The sequence below is a fragment of the Bufo gargarizans genome, chromosome 1 (genome assembly GCF_014858855.1).
Source record: "Bufo gargarizans isolate SCDJY-AF-19 chromosome 1, ASM1485885v1, whole genome shotgun sequence".
NCBI lineage: Eukaryota > Metazoa > Chordata > Amphibia > Anura > Bufonidae > Bufo > Bufo gargarizans.
In genome coordinates this window covers 305197745-305215838 of record NC_058080.1, presented here as the reverse complement: position 1 = coordinate 305215838, position 18094 = coordinate 305197745, and the positions used below count along the sequence as shown (strand labels likewise).

Here is an 18094-nt window from a genome sequence, read left to right as displayed (position 1 = left end):
ACAATAGGGTTCAAGTCCAAAAGGTGCTTTATTTTATATATTAGTACAACTCCCCCAAATCTTATACCTTTCAATAAAGACAGGTTAAGACAGTTTACCTATTCTGGGAAATTGTGTTTGTCATTCTGTTTGTCCGCTTATGGTATGCTTATATGTACTCAGCTTTTGTCCTTTTATATAGGATAGGGGATTATAGGGGTTATCAGATTAGGTAAGAGGACAGGGCACCGATACCTTCAAGGGGTGTCCCTGGGCTTAGATATAGTAAGGGACATACAGGGAAATATTAGGGCTTTCATCCATCAATGTACTTAAGATATTAACCTTATATTACCACTGATTGTACTACCTACAAGTTCCTGCTCAACACCTGCGGAGGAGTCCCCCTCCTAACCTTAAAGAAAGGATATTGTGTTATTTCAGCTAACCGTGAGTAACCATGGAGTACCTTTGGTTCTGAGATATCAAGCATACATTTTGTATATTGTATATGTATTTGTTGTCCTGATCCTTGGGATCTGAGCCCGGTGTGAGGTTATTTTTAAATGACTATTAAAAGGTATATTTTAGATTTATGAGAAGGTGTTTTGGACCATTATATACGGCACAATGGCAAACAACATGAGGTAATGTAATACAAACTCGTACATAAACAGACTCCTACAACTGAAACAAGAAGGTATATGTAAAAATGACATAAAAAAGAGTACAAAGTGTGAATTAAAAGTGCATGACCCAAGGTCAAGTGCCTGTAGAGGCAGTAGAAAGGATATCAATAATTTAAGGAAGAGATTAGTTTAAAGGGTGAAAGTAAATATCAGGAAAGGAGTAAAATAGAAGTTTAAAGGTCACATGTGACATATACACCTGTGCTCGATTGTGTGGATGGACTTATAAATAAAATACCTAAATCTGGATTGTGACACTATTGATCACTCATCACCTTACTGCTAAAGGTAAAAGTTTATTCTTATGCTATGTACTATTTTTATTCCAGGAATTGTGCTAGCATATCCTTTCCATGTGCTCCAAAATTTTGTATTAAATGGGAGGCTGTCCTATCATGTACCTCGTGGTTCTGAAGTTTTCACCTCTAAGAGCAAGTCCACCACTGTTGTGTTCTTGAGGACAGAAAGCCTACGGTATTATGTCAATGCAGTAAATTGTCAATCAGCTAGAAGGAGTCTCTCAGGCATGCTGTGTGTGCTATTCAGACTGACCAGGGAAAATACAAACACATGACCTCTGGCCATGTGATAGGCTGGTGTTTATGCACAGCAGCCAATCAGAGGTGGCCATACACCAGGAAGGAGGAAAGGAGTAGCACTGTGAGGCAATGATGAGGAATGAGGTGTGTGTCAGACTACCTCACATAGGCACTGTACAGTGGCATAACTACCATAGCGGCAGACCATGCAACTGATATGGCGCCCAGGGCAAAAGGGGGCCCAGTCTTAATTAGGATTATCTCCTCTTCTACCTAAGGTGAAAACTTGGTCAGGACTCTACCCTCTAAAGCAGCGGTCCCCAACCGCCAGGCTGCGGCCCAGGACCAGGCCCTGTGAGATAGTTTGCCGATCCGCAGAGGAGAGAGGAGCGCAGACGCCAGGCACATGCGCCCGACACGCACATCTTGCCAAAGTCAGTGGAGAAGGAGGGAGGGACGGAGGGAGAGAATCCCTCCCTCCCATGACACGGCCACTGCAGTTCCCAATACAATGAGCGGGCTCTGAGGCGCCGCACTACTGCCACCAATGAATGTGACTAATATTAAAGTAGGAGGAGGGACGGGGAAGGGTTTACCGCTGCGCCGTCTCAGGTTGTGCTTGGTGAACTGCAGCAGCGGAGGCCTCCTCCTGACTCTTGTGTTCTCAGACCAGTCCCCAGCCATTAGTGATCTGAAAAGCGCAGGTACCCACACACTGTCCCACAGATGGGGTCACCCATTATTAATGTGAGGTACATGGTGCTATTACATTAGTACCGCAATGTACCTCAGATTAAAAGTAAGTGGCCCCCAAGCACCTCATCAAATAATGGACAACATTGGGTTAACAATCAATGTGAGGTACACATAAATGAGGTTTCTTACTATTAATGTGAGGCACATGCAGGTCCAAATTGATAAAACAATGTGTCTCATGTTAACAGCATGTAACTGATGCCATTAACCCCATGTTGTCCATTATGTTAAGCGGGGTACTTGACGAGGTTGCTATTAATATGTGGTACATGGCTTTATCAATTTAGACTATGTGCCTCACATTAATAGTAACCTTATCATACTGTAGTAACCAACCCACACATTAACCCCATGCTGCTCAATGTCCATTAACTTAGGAAGTACTTGCTGGTGTTACCATTAATATGAGGCACATGGCTTTATCAATTTAGACCTCTATTTGATTCACATTAATAGTAAGTGACCCCATCAAGTACCTCCTCACATAATGGGCAATTGATATTTAGCAAAAAGTAAAAAAAAAATAATACTCACACGTTAACCCCATGCGTGTGAGTATTTTTATTTTTTGCATGGTATCGAATTGGTGTTGCAATACTTTTTTTGGAGTCACATTTAAATAATAAATGTAATCATTATATAGTATTATATATTTTATTATGCACCTTGTGCATAATAAAATATAACCCCGTAAACCCCGCCCACCCCCTAAGCCCCGCCCCAGAACCTCCACCCGGTCCCTGGAAAAATTGCCTTGCATGAAACTGGTCCTTGGTGCAAAAAAGGTTGGGGACCACTGCTCTAAAAGAAGGAGGAAAAATGGCCTAGGAATGTAGTTACTGTAATAACCACAATAAAAAATCATTCCAACATTAGTCCTATTTACTTATCACATGGATGTGTCCTACATGCTGACCCAGCACAACATGGTTGCTCACTGAATCTCAGGGATTATGTAATGTGAGCAGTGTCACATGACTGACGCCATGTTTCACTCAGCCATGAATACATTACATAGGACTTCTACATTGGCTATACCATTTTAATGCATATAGGGGTCAACTGCCTGATATAAGAAAGGTGTATACATGTATATTAGAAAATGGTATTCTATTATACTGTATAAACTAAGTTAAAAAAAAAACAAAAAAAACTGTGATACCTCTTTAATCAGCCCTGCAGTTACTAGAATTTTCGAGCACCCGATTGGACATTATTATTTTTATAGTGAAATTCAAGGTTGTGCCTCAAACCATCTTCAGGCTTCCACCTCATCATAAACCTGTGCATACATGAAACAGCTGTCCAAAACCATCTTTTTCTGTTCGTCTAGTTGTTTGTGGATTATAACTGTTCTATCTTTACTGTAATGCAGATCAGTTTTCTATGCAGTGAGGTCCTTGCAAACTGTGGTGGGATGGTCTGTGCTCGGTATAAGCAGAAGCAAATTGTAAAAATACTACCCTACGCTTTATTATCATGGGTGCGTGCCTTCATGCAATTTTCTATCTGACGCAAAAACTCATGTTTGTGGATTAAAAAGAACCAAAAATCTCCATGTTCTAGGCAGGTGGTGGTGACTAGCTATACAACTGCTCATCTTCTCACTCATTTAGTAGGAAAAAAAATAATTTCTTACCGAAATGTGATAATGAGAGAGTCCATATCCTGTCTGATTGCTAAGAGGGGGGATAACATGATGATGAAAAGTTCTTGTATTCCTACTAAGGGCCAGTGAATGCTATGCAGTGGACGAGACAACAACAAGCTTTCATTCTTTACACGAACCAGTAAAGGTTTAAGCCGCCACCTGCAGTGGCAGACTGGAAAAGTAAAGTGGCCCTGGAATAGAAACTTAAAAGTGGCCCCATGGTGTAGGCGGGTTCATATTGACACAAGGTGGGAGAACAAAAGTAGGCAGCAATACTATAGTGCAGAACAAAATACCACTCCAGCAGAACCGGATACCACAGAGCAGCACAGTTGAATTCAGGAGGGCACCTGCGGCCACTGGCCATGTGCTTGATGCTCCTACATTACTTAATGCTGAGAGCATCAGATCTTTATGTACTAGTCTAGTGGCCAAGAGGATGGCTTGGGCGGCTCTCTGAGCATCAGCCCACCAGGAAATTTCCCTGCAGGGTCTATGGCCAGGCCACTCGTGACCACCTGACTTGAAAAAAATTACTGTTCCCCAAATATTAAATCTATAAAATTAAGCCTGGCAACAATTGAAAGCTAATATTTTCAGGTCTAAACTTTAGCCCTATCACGGAATTTTAGCTGTGGCAAGAGTTTACAGTTGGGATTTGTACCACTAAGTTGGTATTTTTATTTCTAATAGAACAATTTTCATTTCTGGAGAGTGTTTTTTTTCTTTAACTTATTAACAGAACTGGGACAGTGAAACCTGTTTGAGACCACGCAATATTTCTAGGGTGGTGCTCTTTAAAAAGAAGATGGTCAGTATACATAATGGGACTAAAAATGACATATATTGAGTCACAGGTAAAGGTATATATGCATTACATTTCTAATGTAGATCTTCCATGTTGAACTTGTTCCCCATCTACAGATTGATACATAGCAGTAGAGTCAAAAAATTTGAATAATTAGTAAATAACGGATGTATAAATACACCCCAGCAAATATTTTGGACATATAATACTACCTCAAGTAAACCCCTACCCAAACAGGTGAATAAATGAAGGATATAGATATATATTATATTGGCTGCTCTAATGTTGCCTGATGACATTGAATTCTCACACTCCAACATAACCCATTCAAGATGAGTCTAGTGGTTCCACACCTTGGATTCAAGCCTCAGATTCAATTCATTTACCAATTTTCAAAAGAAGTATAACATAGTACAACACAGATTTACACCTCAGCAAGAATGATTCTTTGTAATATTCACTAGATAACTAGATATTTGAGATTAAAAGTGCATCACAAGTATACATGCAACATGCCAAGCCCATAGCTAGGAACTTATCATGCAAAGTGTATACTTGTGATGAGCTTTTCGATTAAAGGACATCTGTCAGCAGATCTCTACCTATGAAACGGGCTGACCTGTTACATGTGCGATCGGCAGCTGAAGGCATCTGTGTTGGTTACATGTTCATATGTGCCCACATTGCTGAGAAATGAGCCTCTAGGAGCAAAGGGGGCGTTGCCGTTACACCTAAAGGCTCTGCTCTCTCTGCAACTGCTGCGCACTCTGCACTTTGACAGGGCCAGGCAGTGAAAACATAATTACACCTATATTATTATACCAAGGATCAGCAACCTCTGGCACTCCAGCAGTTCTAAAACTACAACTCCCAGAATCCTCCTTTCACTTCTATGGGAGTTTCAACAGCAGCTGATTAAGTGTGCAGGCTGGGAGTTGTAGTTTCACAACAGCTGGAGTGCCAAAGGTTGCTGATTCTTGGCCTATACTATCTGTGTCTGTTGTATGGAGAATATCCAGCCCGTTTCTATGACATGCTGCTACCCTCTGCTCTCCTTGCCTTCTGCTTGCAAGAGATGAAAGGGAGAAACCATCACAAGCATAAGGCAGGGGATACAGGCTGAAGCTGCATCACATAGGAGTCGTCTCTGTGGTGGGAGTTGGGGGACTGTAGATCTATCACTGGCTGCCTTTATATAAGACTAGAGAAAGTGAATTGTGATGAAACTCCACTTCTTATGTCTCTGAAAAGCCAGGATTATGAGAACCATAAATAGATCAGGTATGTATAGGTCATACATATGAGCCTCTACTCTCTATTCTTTAACAATTATTTATGCCACACCACATAGGCAAACTCATTTTTGCCATAGTGCTTCGTTAAAGGGCTATCTCACAAAACATTTTGCAGTTCTCAAACCAGAACCTGGATCTGAATACTTTTGCACATGCATGTAATTAAAAATTTTGCACATCTGCTGAGCTATTCAATAAACTATTTTTTTTTTCTTATTTCTCTGTGTACCTCATTGAGGGGGATGCACATGCTTACTTCCAGCCTTCAACTGCCTCCTGAGCTGTGATAGGGAGAGCATGGACACACCTCCTGAGCTGTGATAGGGAGAGAGCTGCAGCAGAATGGACACGCCCCCGAGCTGCCTGCTTGATATAAATCTATCAGAGCAACTGGAAAAATAAATGGGGAGATCTCTGGACCCATGTGAGGTACAGGGCTGGTTCTAGTTTTGTTAGAAAGAGATTGCCATGTACTATAGGATGTCTAGTTTAAAAATTTTTACATTAAAGGGGTCGTCCGCTTTATTTATATTGATAATATATCCTCAGGATAGGACATCAACATCAGATCTATGTTTGCAATAATTACAACTATGCCGCCCCATTCAATTTAATGGGACTTCTCCATTCTATTTAAGTGTATACTACAGAGTTGCCCCATAGAAGTGAATGAGAGGGCTTACTTATAATTCCACCTGCTCACCACTGCAACTGTGACAGCGGGCAGGTACAGTGAAGAGAAGGCAGCACTCATGCGAGCGCTGCTTTCTCTTCAAAACAGCTGATTGGCGGGGGTCGGACCGTCACCAATCTGATATTAAAGACCTATCCTGAGAATAGGTCATCGAAATAAATAAAGGGGATAACCCCTTTATAGGGCATCTGTCAGCAGATTTGTACCTATGACACTGGCTGACCTGTTACATGTGCGCCTGGCAGCTGAAGGCATCTGTGTTGGTCCCATCCATGTTCATATGTGCCCGCACTGCTGAGAAAAACTATGTTTAAATGTATGCAAATGAGCCTCTAGGTGCAATGGGGAAGGAGCTGTCGTTACACCTAGAGGTTCTGCACTCTTTGCAACTGCTGAGACCCTCTGCACTTTGACTGACAGGGCCAGGTGTGATCACGTTTTTACTACCTGACCCTGTCAATCAAAGTAGAGAGGCTTGGCAGTTGCAGAGAGAGCAGAGAGTCTAGGAGTACCGGCAACGCCCCCATTGCTCCTAGAAGCTCAGTTGCTTATCAGTTATTGATGATCTATCCTGAGGATAGACCATCAGTTGTAAAGTCTTGGAAAACCCTTTTAACTACTGCTCTACAGATTTTTACCATAGCTCTTGGACAGGTTGAGGAACAGCAGGTGCCTACAAGGGAACAGGCATCTCTCTATGATTATAAAGAATAGAAGCAATACTGCTTGGTCGGCAGTAGGCCAAGCATGATGATTATCCTATAATGTCACAATTAAAGTGTTGATTAATACTATACAATAGTAGTTTTATTTACAGTCTTTTTTAATAAATGGAAAGGACCTTTAAAAGGACAGGCAATTTTATGATGAATAGATACATCCATTTTCTCTAGATACTGTAATGGATGTGCTTTTAGCATTTTTAAATCAATTACTATAATGCAGTCTCATGAGCGGTCACAAAAAACTAAAGCGGATAACAAATTTAGGTGTCATCTAGAGAGGAGCGGATTTCATATTTTGAAATACATTTGCGCTTCGTTTGGTGGTAAAAGCAGAATTGTGTTATGGATTCCATTACCACGGACCATAACGCAACGGAATGCCTTTAGAAGTCTATAGCCTGCATAATGGATCTGAAATTCGCTCATCCCTAATGTCATTGTGTCATCCTTATATAATCGAATCAAAAGACAAAAAAAAATAAAGAAGTCTGTAACAAAAGCAAGCTGCAAGTACTGTAAGATTGTCCTCTAATGCAGAAAAGCAGCCCAGGTGCAGATCATAATATCCATCATTTATCCTTCCTAGGGATGCATATAGCTTAGAACATTCTGGAGCACTAGGTTTATGAGCCAACTGTCCACGAAAACATATAAAATCATTTTACAAATATCTTGAGCACCCTTAAAAAAATATAGCACTTTTTTATTGTTTTTTTATTTATGTAATGTGCTATAGAACACTGCTGCCCTCAAGTGGTCAGCTATGAGAAGTAATGGATCTTAAGATGGTAGTAAGAGATACCGCTTTAGCTTGGGATAAAGCAGAGAAAGCTCATGGATTTACTGCTCCTGGTGACATGACATCAGAAATATGCTCATCCATATCTTGTATATGGAAAATGTTACAAAGCCAGCTCCAAACATGTTTAGTTTTTATGAATTGATGGACTGTGACTGGAGTCCCTGACAGCAGGTTACCACCTTAATCATCTTACACCTTCCTCCAGTCATCTGCACATTCGTCTTAATGAGCGTGCTCCGAGCTCTCCCGTGCAGCTAACAAACAAATTGGCCTAGAAGTGACATCTGCCGGCAGCAGTCATATCATAACGAGACACAATCCCTAGAAACAGAATATGATGTGTATAATTAGCTGTGCGTCTCTTACGCTTCAATCACGGATACAGAAAGCCACCTCTGCATGGCAGTGTTTGAGATGCAGAAAAAGGCAAGCTGTTTCTTTGTCTTTGTATATACGCAGACGCTTTCAGCCTCGGTCTGTGTAGGGGGTACAGCTCTCTCCCATAGGGCCGCCAGTATCATTAATTCAGATAGCAAAAACTGCTGACAACTTCATCCTAAGAGGAAAACAGAGCTGCCCGAGTCTGTAATTACTGTGCACACCAGGGAAAAATAAACCATGCAGTCCAATGTGCTGACAAAAAAAATATATAAAAAACATAAAATCTCAATTCATCGTTGCTTGAAGCTTGAGCTCTATTATTTAAAATATAAATCTGGCATACAGAGTTTTATTTAATAGTATAATGGTTAAAGGAGTTATCCGGGAATTTATCTTCTGGATAGGTCATCAATATCTGATCAGTGGGGATCCAACACATGGCACCCCTGAAGAGGCTGGCGCTCCTTGAGCACTGCAGTCTCTTCCTAGGCCGCGTGACGTCCCCATATCGGTCACATGGCCTAGTAGCAGCTGATCCCTATTCAAGTCAATGGCGCTGTACAACACATCTGTGGTTCCTTGTTACATTTCACCCTGGCAACAACCATTTTGGTTGAAATCACCAGTTTGATCAATTCACGACTAATGTACATGAGTACCTTTAGATTATGTGAAGTGTAGCAGAGCACGCACAGTTGTTGCTTCAGTAGCAGAAGCAGAGCCTCTGCACTTGCCCCGCTACTCTATCAGCAATATCTTCATTTGTAACCGCCTGCTTCTTAAAACTAAACATGGAGAAAACTGAATCAATCATCTTTCCTCCATGTCACTCAGCCTCCCTACCCAACGTATCCATTACCGCTAATAGCACCATGCTTCCTCAGGTCTCACAGGTCACGGCCTTGGGATAACACTTGATTCTGCCCTGTCCTTCAAGCCACACATAAAAACCCTCACCTCCACCTGCCGCTTTCAACTCAAGAACACCTCTCTTATTCGTTCCTTCCTCACCCCTGAGTCAACTAAAATGCTAGTGCATGCCCTCATAATCTCCCACCTAGACTACTGCAACATCCTACCTTGTGGCCTCCCATCCAGCACTCTCACTCCCCTCCAATCTATCCTCAGCTCTGCTGACCGGCTAAGGCTACTTTCACACTAGCGTTTTTTGAGGATCAGTCATGGATCTGCAAAAACGCTTCCTTTACCATAATACAACTGAATGCATCCGTCATGAACGGATCCAGTTATATTATGTATTATATGGCCATGACGGATCCGTCATGAACACCATTGAAAGTCAATGGGGGGGGGGGGGTGGATCCATTTTCTATTGTGTCAGAGAAAACGGATCCGTCCCCATTGACTTACATTGTGTCAGGACGGACCAGTCTTGCTCCGCACCACATCGTGGACTGAAAAACGATGCTTACAGCGCTATTCTGTCCGTGATTGGGGCGGAACCAAACAGAATGGAATGCCTTTTGGAGCACTCCGTTTCGTTCAGTTTTGTCCCCATTGACAATGAATGGGGACAAAACTCAAGTGTTTTCTTCCGCTATTGAGATCCTATGATGGATCTCAATAACGGAATTGAAAACGCTAGTGTGAAAGCCTAATCCACCTCTCCCCTCATTTCTACTCTGCCGCTCCCCATTGCCCAGGGATTTCAGTTTCAAACACTAACAACTACATTTAAGGTCGTCCACAACCTGCCCCCTTCTTACATCTGTCACCTGCTTTCACAATAGATACCCAGAGCTTATCTCCATAACCTCACAGGACTTCTTTTTTTGTTCTCCTCCCGTCTGTTCTTCACAAAGTTGTTGACAAGATTTGTTACGTGCATCTCCCATACTCTGGAACTCGCTACAGCAACACATCAGACTCTCCCTCAACATCCAAACCTTCAAAAGCACCATGAAAACCCACCTCTTCAAGAAAGCCTACCACCTACAATGAGCATGTTGCCACCATACAACCAAATGAACAGCTTTTACTCTCACCTACTGTGTCCTTCCCCTTCACTTGTGGATTGTAAGCTCTCATGGGCATGGTCCTCTCTTCCCCATCTGTACCGGTCTGTTAAAAATTTCATTCCTATCATATTTGTATTATTTATTTTATGTATGTGTAAACCTTTCTTGATGTACAGCGTACAGAATTAATGGCTCTTTCAAATAAATTAATAATAATAATAATAATAATAATAATAATAATAATAATAATAATGTGATGGTTCCCTAGATCATCACACCAGGAGTTGGAGCAATGTTGCTCCACAGAAGCACTCACCCCAAGGCCTCAAAACCGAGACCCGACCAGTATGGGATCCCAAACAGGACCTGGGTTTGTTGCTAAAGACAAAATGGTTCCAGTCCATAGTTGTCCAAGTCTCTCATTTGTGACACCACTGCAAACAAACATGACAGTGGCTGGCTGTCAATGGCAGAACATGTAATGGGGGCTTCAGCGGCAAATTTATTTTATGCTAAGAGCATGGAAATGGTCCAAGCAGAGACCTGGGTGTGCAATGAAGATCCCACCTGTGTTTGGATGGTGGACAACAAAACTGTGGGAGCTGATTCTGACTGTCAGTAGATCAAACGACTTGATGATGTGCAACATCTCAAAGTCTGTTAAAATGTCTGAGTGTGTCGTAGAGCATGTCTGGCAGTCAACAATCTCTCACCAACAGGAAAACTACCCAAAAGTAGCCTCTAAGAACCTTTTTATAAGGCAGCGGGGAAGCACTTTTACGCCTCAGTGTCCATTCAGACCCATACCTGTAATCATTTACATATCTGCCTGGCGAGTTTTGCAGCAACCTGACATTTCTATCTGGGTGCATTATTTATTTTTTTTGTCAATGATATAGGTTACATTTTATTGTATGAAATAATGAATTATGTTATGTATGGAAAACATACATACAAGATATAAAAATATTCAACTTACCACCTAGAGATTATAAGTAACACAGGAAGTCCGAAAAGACAACCATGAGCATAAAGAAAAAAGTAAGATACCAAATTAGTTGATTTACAGTATCTTGTATTTTTCCACTGTATTATATACGAATGATGAAGAAAAAAAAAAATGGAAATAAGCTAAAAATGCTATGAGAGATGCATGAAGACATGTTCACCACGTAGAGACCACTTCTCTCATGATAAGGAGTTACCCTTTATCGAAAATGCAGCAGCCAGCTTGTGGGAAAAAAATGAAAAAGAAAATGTGAAGATGGTACAATGTAGGGGAATTTATCAAAGCTGTACACCACTTTTTGGTGTATAACATTTTTTAAACTGGCATTTTTAGCAAAAAAACGTGTGCCTTTTGGGGATTTTACACTTTTGCAAAAAACTTGGTGATAATTGGAGAAATGGTGCCGAGCCTCTTCTGCTTGATACATTTATCATCATTTATGCCAGAAACCTGATTTCAGTTTGTGCTGAACATGAGATACATGTATTACATAGCATGTGCTTGAAATACTAGTCTTAGTAAATCTGCCCCATGGATTTATGGTAAAACCAGAGTTAGAGCTATTTTGATGGCCCGTTTCCTAGCCATGTGTCTCACAAGTTTGCTTTATGTTCTGCAGTTTTTCCTGACATTTATTCACAAGTTTATTTAGTAGTTCATCCTACTTAATAATTTTTGACAAGCATGTTCATTGGTAAGGTTATATAGACTGTGCAGATGTACTGCATATATCACTCTTTGTCCTACTGACGTTTACAGCCCACACCAATACATTCTATCGTAACACAAAGATGAATATGAAACTGATCATACATCAGTAGTATTTCTTTTTCAGAAAATAATTCATGTCCCTCTAATGTGTCTAAAATTGTGATTCAACCCTTAAAGGGGTTGTCAAGCCACTGAAAATACTTACAAAAAATAATAAAATAGATGGACAAAAAAGCCCCGCACGCAATACTTTTTTTCCGTAAAAAATAAATAAATGGATCACAGACGGAAAAGGCTCAAACGGATGCCAAATGTGCATAATTGATGCACAGGATTAGGGATGAGTGAATCGAATCAAAACATGCGAAGTCAATTTGCATAAAACTTTGTTTCAATACCTGAGTGCTCTGTACAGTATTAGAATGTATTGGCACCTATAAGCCAAAGTTATTAATAACTTCATAAATTGATTTCTACTGTAAAAAAACACTTGGAACCACTTGGTAAAAAACCAAAACTCGTGTTCGGTTCTTAATGGTACCTTGGAACCGAACCAGAGCTCGGGAAATGGTTTTTTACTAGAGATGAGCAAATTTTTATATTTTGAAATTAGTTTGCACTTCGTTTGGTGGTAAAAGCATAATTGCATTATAGATTCCGTTACCATGGACCATAATGCAATTCTATGATGGAATACAGACGAATGAGCCGAAGTTGCAGACATCACGTAATAGCTTCATAAATTGATTTCTACTGTATAAAATAGGGATCAGTGAATTTCATGTTATGACATTCGTTTGCGCTTCGTTTGGTGGTAAAAGTAGAATTGCGTTATGGATTACGTTACCACGGATCGTAACGCAATTCTTTGACGGAATGTATAACGGAATGCCTTTAGAGGCATTCCGTTATTTATTCCGTCATAATAGAAGTGTATGGCCTGCATAACGGAAACAGGACTGATACGGTTTGCAGCCTATAGACTTCTATTATGACGGAATAAATAAAGGCATTCCGTTATACATTCAGTCATAGAATTGCGTTACGATCCGTGGTAACAAAATCCATAATGCAATTATGCTTTTACCACCAAACGAAGTGCAAATAAATGTCATAACATGAAATTCAGGTTGTGAATAGGATGCACAGAACATGAAATTCACTCATCCCTATTTTTTTTTACAGTAGAAATCAATTTATGAAGCTATTACGCAATGTCTGTAACTTCAGCTCATTGGAGCCAATACATTCTAATACTGTGCAGAGCGCTAGCCCCATACAGGATTGAAACAAAGTTTTATACGAATCAACTTTGGATGTTCCATCCCAAAGTCGATTCGCTCATCCCTACACAGGATCCTTTTTTTTTTTTTAACATATTCTCTCTTTATTTTTGTGTTTTTCTGATAGATCAGAAGAATGGAAAAATAACAGTGATGTGAATTCTCCCTAAGCAATACTCACCATTTCCCTAACACTCCCGCTCCAACGCTTTTCAGGTCCCCAGCTGGTTTCTTTCCTGGTCCCTCTCTACATGTAGGAAATGCCCACTCAATCAATCACTGGTCACAGTGGTCAACTGTCTCAACCAGTGGTTGCAGTGGCGCACATAGAGAAGTAAGGACCACAGAGCAAGGATTAAACCAGGCCCCCACACAGGACAAAAGGGTTTCTGCCTAAACCCTTTTCAATGACCAACTAAGACTAGGCCCCCCTCTTGCACTGGGCCCCATAGCAGGCCCATGGTCTGCCGCTTTGGTAGTTACGCCCCCGAGTGGTTGGCTGAGCAGGTATTTCCTGTGTGTTGAGATGGGACCAAGAGGTGGAAAAAAATTATTTAGAAGCCAGATAAACTATTTAAGTCTTTCAGGAACAGAGAGATACTGTTCATCTTTCTTAGTACAAGTAGTCACACATTGTCACCATCTAAACAAGTGGGAGTTTCAGTTAAATAGAGAATAAAACACTAAAACTCCAACTCCTTTAATAAGCGGAGGTCTCAGTGATCATCAGACTTGTTATAACAATTATTTTAAGGGTCACCAACTTTTCATATGTCATAGAGACATATCAAAGGTTAAGATCAGTGGGGCCACAGAAGGGGCAATGATAATCCACTGTGGTCTGTGCTTGAGAAGGCTAATTAAGGACTACCACCTGAGAGCTGGACTTCGCATACTATTTCCTTGAGATTAGTGGTGGTCTGAGTGCTGCAACCACCATCAATAATCCCTAAAACGAAGGGAGAGAAGCACGTGCATATCACACTCTCTCTCTCCTTGCTGCACGAGACAGGCTCAATAATAGTCTATGGGCAGGTCTCGATTCGGTCTTCGGCAGCAATTAGAGAGACTGTGATATGCACGTGCTTCTTTCCTCTTGTTCTAGAGATCTATGACATGTGTCTCTATAACATAACAAAAGTTTTGTGAAAAGTTAGTGACCCGTTTAATGGCCAACTCATTTAAAGAGGACCTGTCGCCTCTCCTGACATGTGTTTTTAGCAATTACTTGCATTCCCAACGTGATAACATTTCTGGAGCATCTATTCTTATAAATCTATGTTTTATAATGTGTTTATTATTCCTGCTAAAAGTTGAATTATTAATTATTTGCTAGCAGTTTGCAATGAAGATCCAGATGAGTGTGTCTCACAGAGTGGATAAAGTCAGACTGTAATTTGTATTACATGGGGAATGCAAGTAGCTACTAAAACCCACATGTCAGGAAAGTTTACAGGTTTTCCAGTGTTTGAGTGAGCTCAGACATTTACATATCTGCTGTCCTACATTCCAAGTGCAATGTGTTTTTCCCTCCAGATATTCTTTAGACACTAAACAAGCAGCTGACACTACTGTATGCGTTTGCCTCGTGTCCGAAGAATTACGACTTTCATGCTGGAAGCGAGAGTGATGTATAAATCATGGAAATACTTACATGTCCATGCAGATCAGTATTGAGAAGCATAATTGCACAGGTAAGACAGTGGATGTCGTCTACAAAACATTGAAATATGTACATGTTACTGTAGAAATATGCACTTGTACAAAAAGGCTAAACATAAGTGAATAAAACACAATAAAAAAGACCTCATTTACATTTATTGTACTTGACTGCTTTTTTGATTTTCAGATCTCCTGCCACATCTGATTATTATAAACCAAGGATCAGCAACCTCTGGCACTCTAGCTGTGATGAAACTACGACTCCCAGCATGCACACTTGCTTGGCTTCTGTTAGAACTCCTATAGAAGTGAATGGAGCATGTTGGGACTTGTAGTTTCACCACAGCTGGAGTGCCAGAGGTTGCTGACCCCTGTTATGAACTATAGATCAGATCACCCCTGGACAGGGGGAGACGTACCACTGGTGCTTTACAAAAGCCCAAGAGGTAATGGGGGGGCCCACCACTATATAAATGGGGACCAAGGTTCCAGTGGCTAAACTACTGATAGATTTTTATCCATTAGATGAAGGATAGACTAGAAAGTCACAGTAAGGGACAATAAACACTAAAATTAGCCCTTCACTCTTGATAAGTTAAACAGATAAGGGGCTCAGATTCTATTTTTGCAGGAGCCCTCTACCATGTCTGCCCCTGGAAACCATTTAACCTTACTTTATTTGGTTTCACCCCACTGATGTATCTACCTTTACCAGTAGTGTGCCACACAGTGAAAAATAAATGGACGCTATTACAGCAGGCATTTTTATAGTGAACCACAACTTTTCTAAACAAACAAAGGAAAATGGAAACCCCTCATTTAACGTTAATGTCTTTCGACAGTGGGCAGTGCAGGTCCCTAGTCTACAGCAGCACTTTGGTCACCACTGCAATGACGCTCTTGAAATTTAACAGGAGCAGGACAGGTTCCCAACAGAGACAACCAAGGACTCCGAGGAAAATACAGAAGTGGTTTATAAGCGCTAGCCTTGCTCATCACATGATCCCAGTTATCTCCGGGAATAGCAGAGTTGACAGGTCTTAGCAGACCCAGATCAGCTTTGCCTGTGAAACGTGCCACCACAGGAGGTTGTTTTTTCCAGTAACCAGGGCTCTTATGGATGGCCTTGTTACAGTAGAAAAGTGCAAAAAAAAAGTGTAAATATTTTTACAGAACCTTTGGGGGATACTGACAGGAGTGCCATGGCCTCCACAAACAGCTCAGTGGGGTCATCAATATCAGAATTTCAGAAAGCCCATTTAACTCATTTGTTATTGATCACATCTTTTATATTTATACATTCCTGTTAATGTGCGGCATTTATATATTTAAAGGCTATGGATTTAGCTTTAGATCAAATTTGCCACCGGTCATCTTTTTATAATAGTTTTTTTTTATTATAATTTTGGCCATTTGTCTTCTGCAGCCTATGTTTATTCAACATTGGTTCTTGATTTAGTTATAAATCAGCTTAGAAGATCATTCTAGAGAGGAGAGGGAGGCCATGGAGAATGAGCTGTCATAGACAGCCAGTCTGATGGATTTGCTAGTGAATGGCATTCTGCAGCTGTTGTGTATTAAAATACATCCATGATGCAGAAGCTAGGGGGGGGTCATATTTTTTTTAAGACCGGCTAGCTGGCTTACATTTAGACCATTTTATAAGCCCATCAGCCCGTCTCCTTCCCCGCCCATTTTTTTAGACTTGGCGCGAGCGGGGAGAAGTCACAGATAGCAGTGCAACTAACCATTGCACCGTAATCTGCACCAGAAATTACGCCTAATATAAGCGCATTTCTGCATAATAAATGACCCCTCAAATGTCTAAACTTTAAAAAAATAAATTTTTAGCCCAAAATACATGCAATTAAATGACAAAACTGATCCAAAAGTGTCCATAGCATTTATTCTGCTATATACAGTAGGGTCACATGTATTCTGACCCTTACATTCCATGCACTACACAGTAATTCTGAATTTTGCAAACTCTGGACACTGAAGACGCCTCTTCAAACAGCTAATCAGTGGAAGTGCTGGGAGTCAGACGTCGGCCGATCTGATACTTATTTTATTTGTTTTACGCACTTTTCAGACATCATCATTAAGCGGTTCCCAATGGGGCTCATCAGTATGTCTTTGGAGTGTAGGAGGAAACAGGAGTACCCGGGGAAAACCCACACAAGCACAGGGAGAACATACAAACTCCATGCAGATGTTGTCCTTGGTCGGATTCGAACCTAGGACCCCAGCAGTGCAAGGCACCAGTGCTAACCACTGAGACATCAGATTGATAGGTTAACAATATCAGAATCCCTTTAACGACCAGGGACACCAATTTTTTAAATAATTTAACTTTACAAATTTTGGGCAAAAAAAAATAATTATTCTTTCAATTGGTCTTTATAAAAAAATGTCAACCGTGTTTTCTCTACAGCTTTTAGCTCATCTACAAACTACTGCTCTCTGCATCATACTGAATCTGTCAGGAAGCTGCGATCAGCTGTTTGAAGAGAACAAAGTTTAACTACAATTCCTCTGTACCATTCAAGTGAATGGGATGGAGGAGATACAGTTATGCAGCTCATCACTGCAATGTCAAAGGCAAGCAGGTAAAGAGTGAAGAGAATGAAGCGCTTTCAGAAGCACTGCACTCTATTCATACAGCTGATCTGTGAGGGTGCTGGGAATTAGACCTCCACTGATCTGATATTGATGACCTATCCTAATAGGTCATCAATATGGGGCAAGTAGAAAACCCCCGTAATGTGCAAGCTGAAAATTTTCCCCCACTTTTTTTTTTTTTTTACTATTTATTACTGAGTAACCAGGGGCATAGCTAGAATTCTGTATGCGCCCCCCCCCCCCCACCCCCCTTCCTCCATGACTATCCTGGCATAGCATATGTGCATATGTAAGGGTGGTTTCACATTACGTTTTTGCCATTTGTTTGAGATATTCGTTAAAAAAAAAAAAAAAAAAAGGATACCAAAGCATTAGCATACCACGCTTTTGTAACCTGCAGTTAGTTAAAAAAAAAAAAAAATTATATGTTAACACTATATATATATTATTATTTTTTTTACAACAGGACTCTATGGCGGCGTGATGTCAACCCAGCCTTAGTGTGACAT

General features: G+C 40.8%; 1 protein-coding gene across 4 annotated transcripts in view; it reads right to left on the bottom strand.

The window, feature by feature from the left end:
* The window catches only part of PSD3 (pleckstrin and Sec7 domain containing 3), a 693256-nt gene that overhangs the window by 293589 nt on the left and 381573 nt on the right, over positions 1 to 18094 (bottom strand). For all 4 annotated transcript variants that reach the window (XM_044305119.1, XM_044305127.1, XM_044305137.1 and 1 more), the window contains one exon: positions 14956 to 15014. In XM_044305119.1, coding sequence (XP_044161054.1) covers positions 14956 to 15014 — 59 coding nt within the window. The remainder of the gene's footprint in view (positions 1 to 14955; positions 15015 to 18094) is intronic.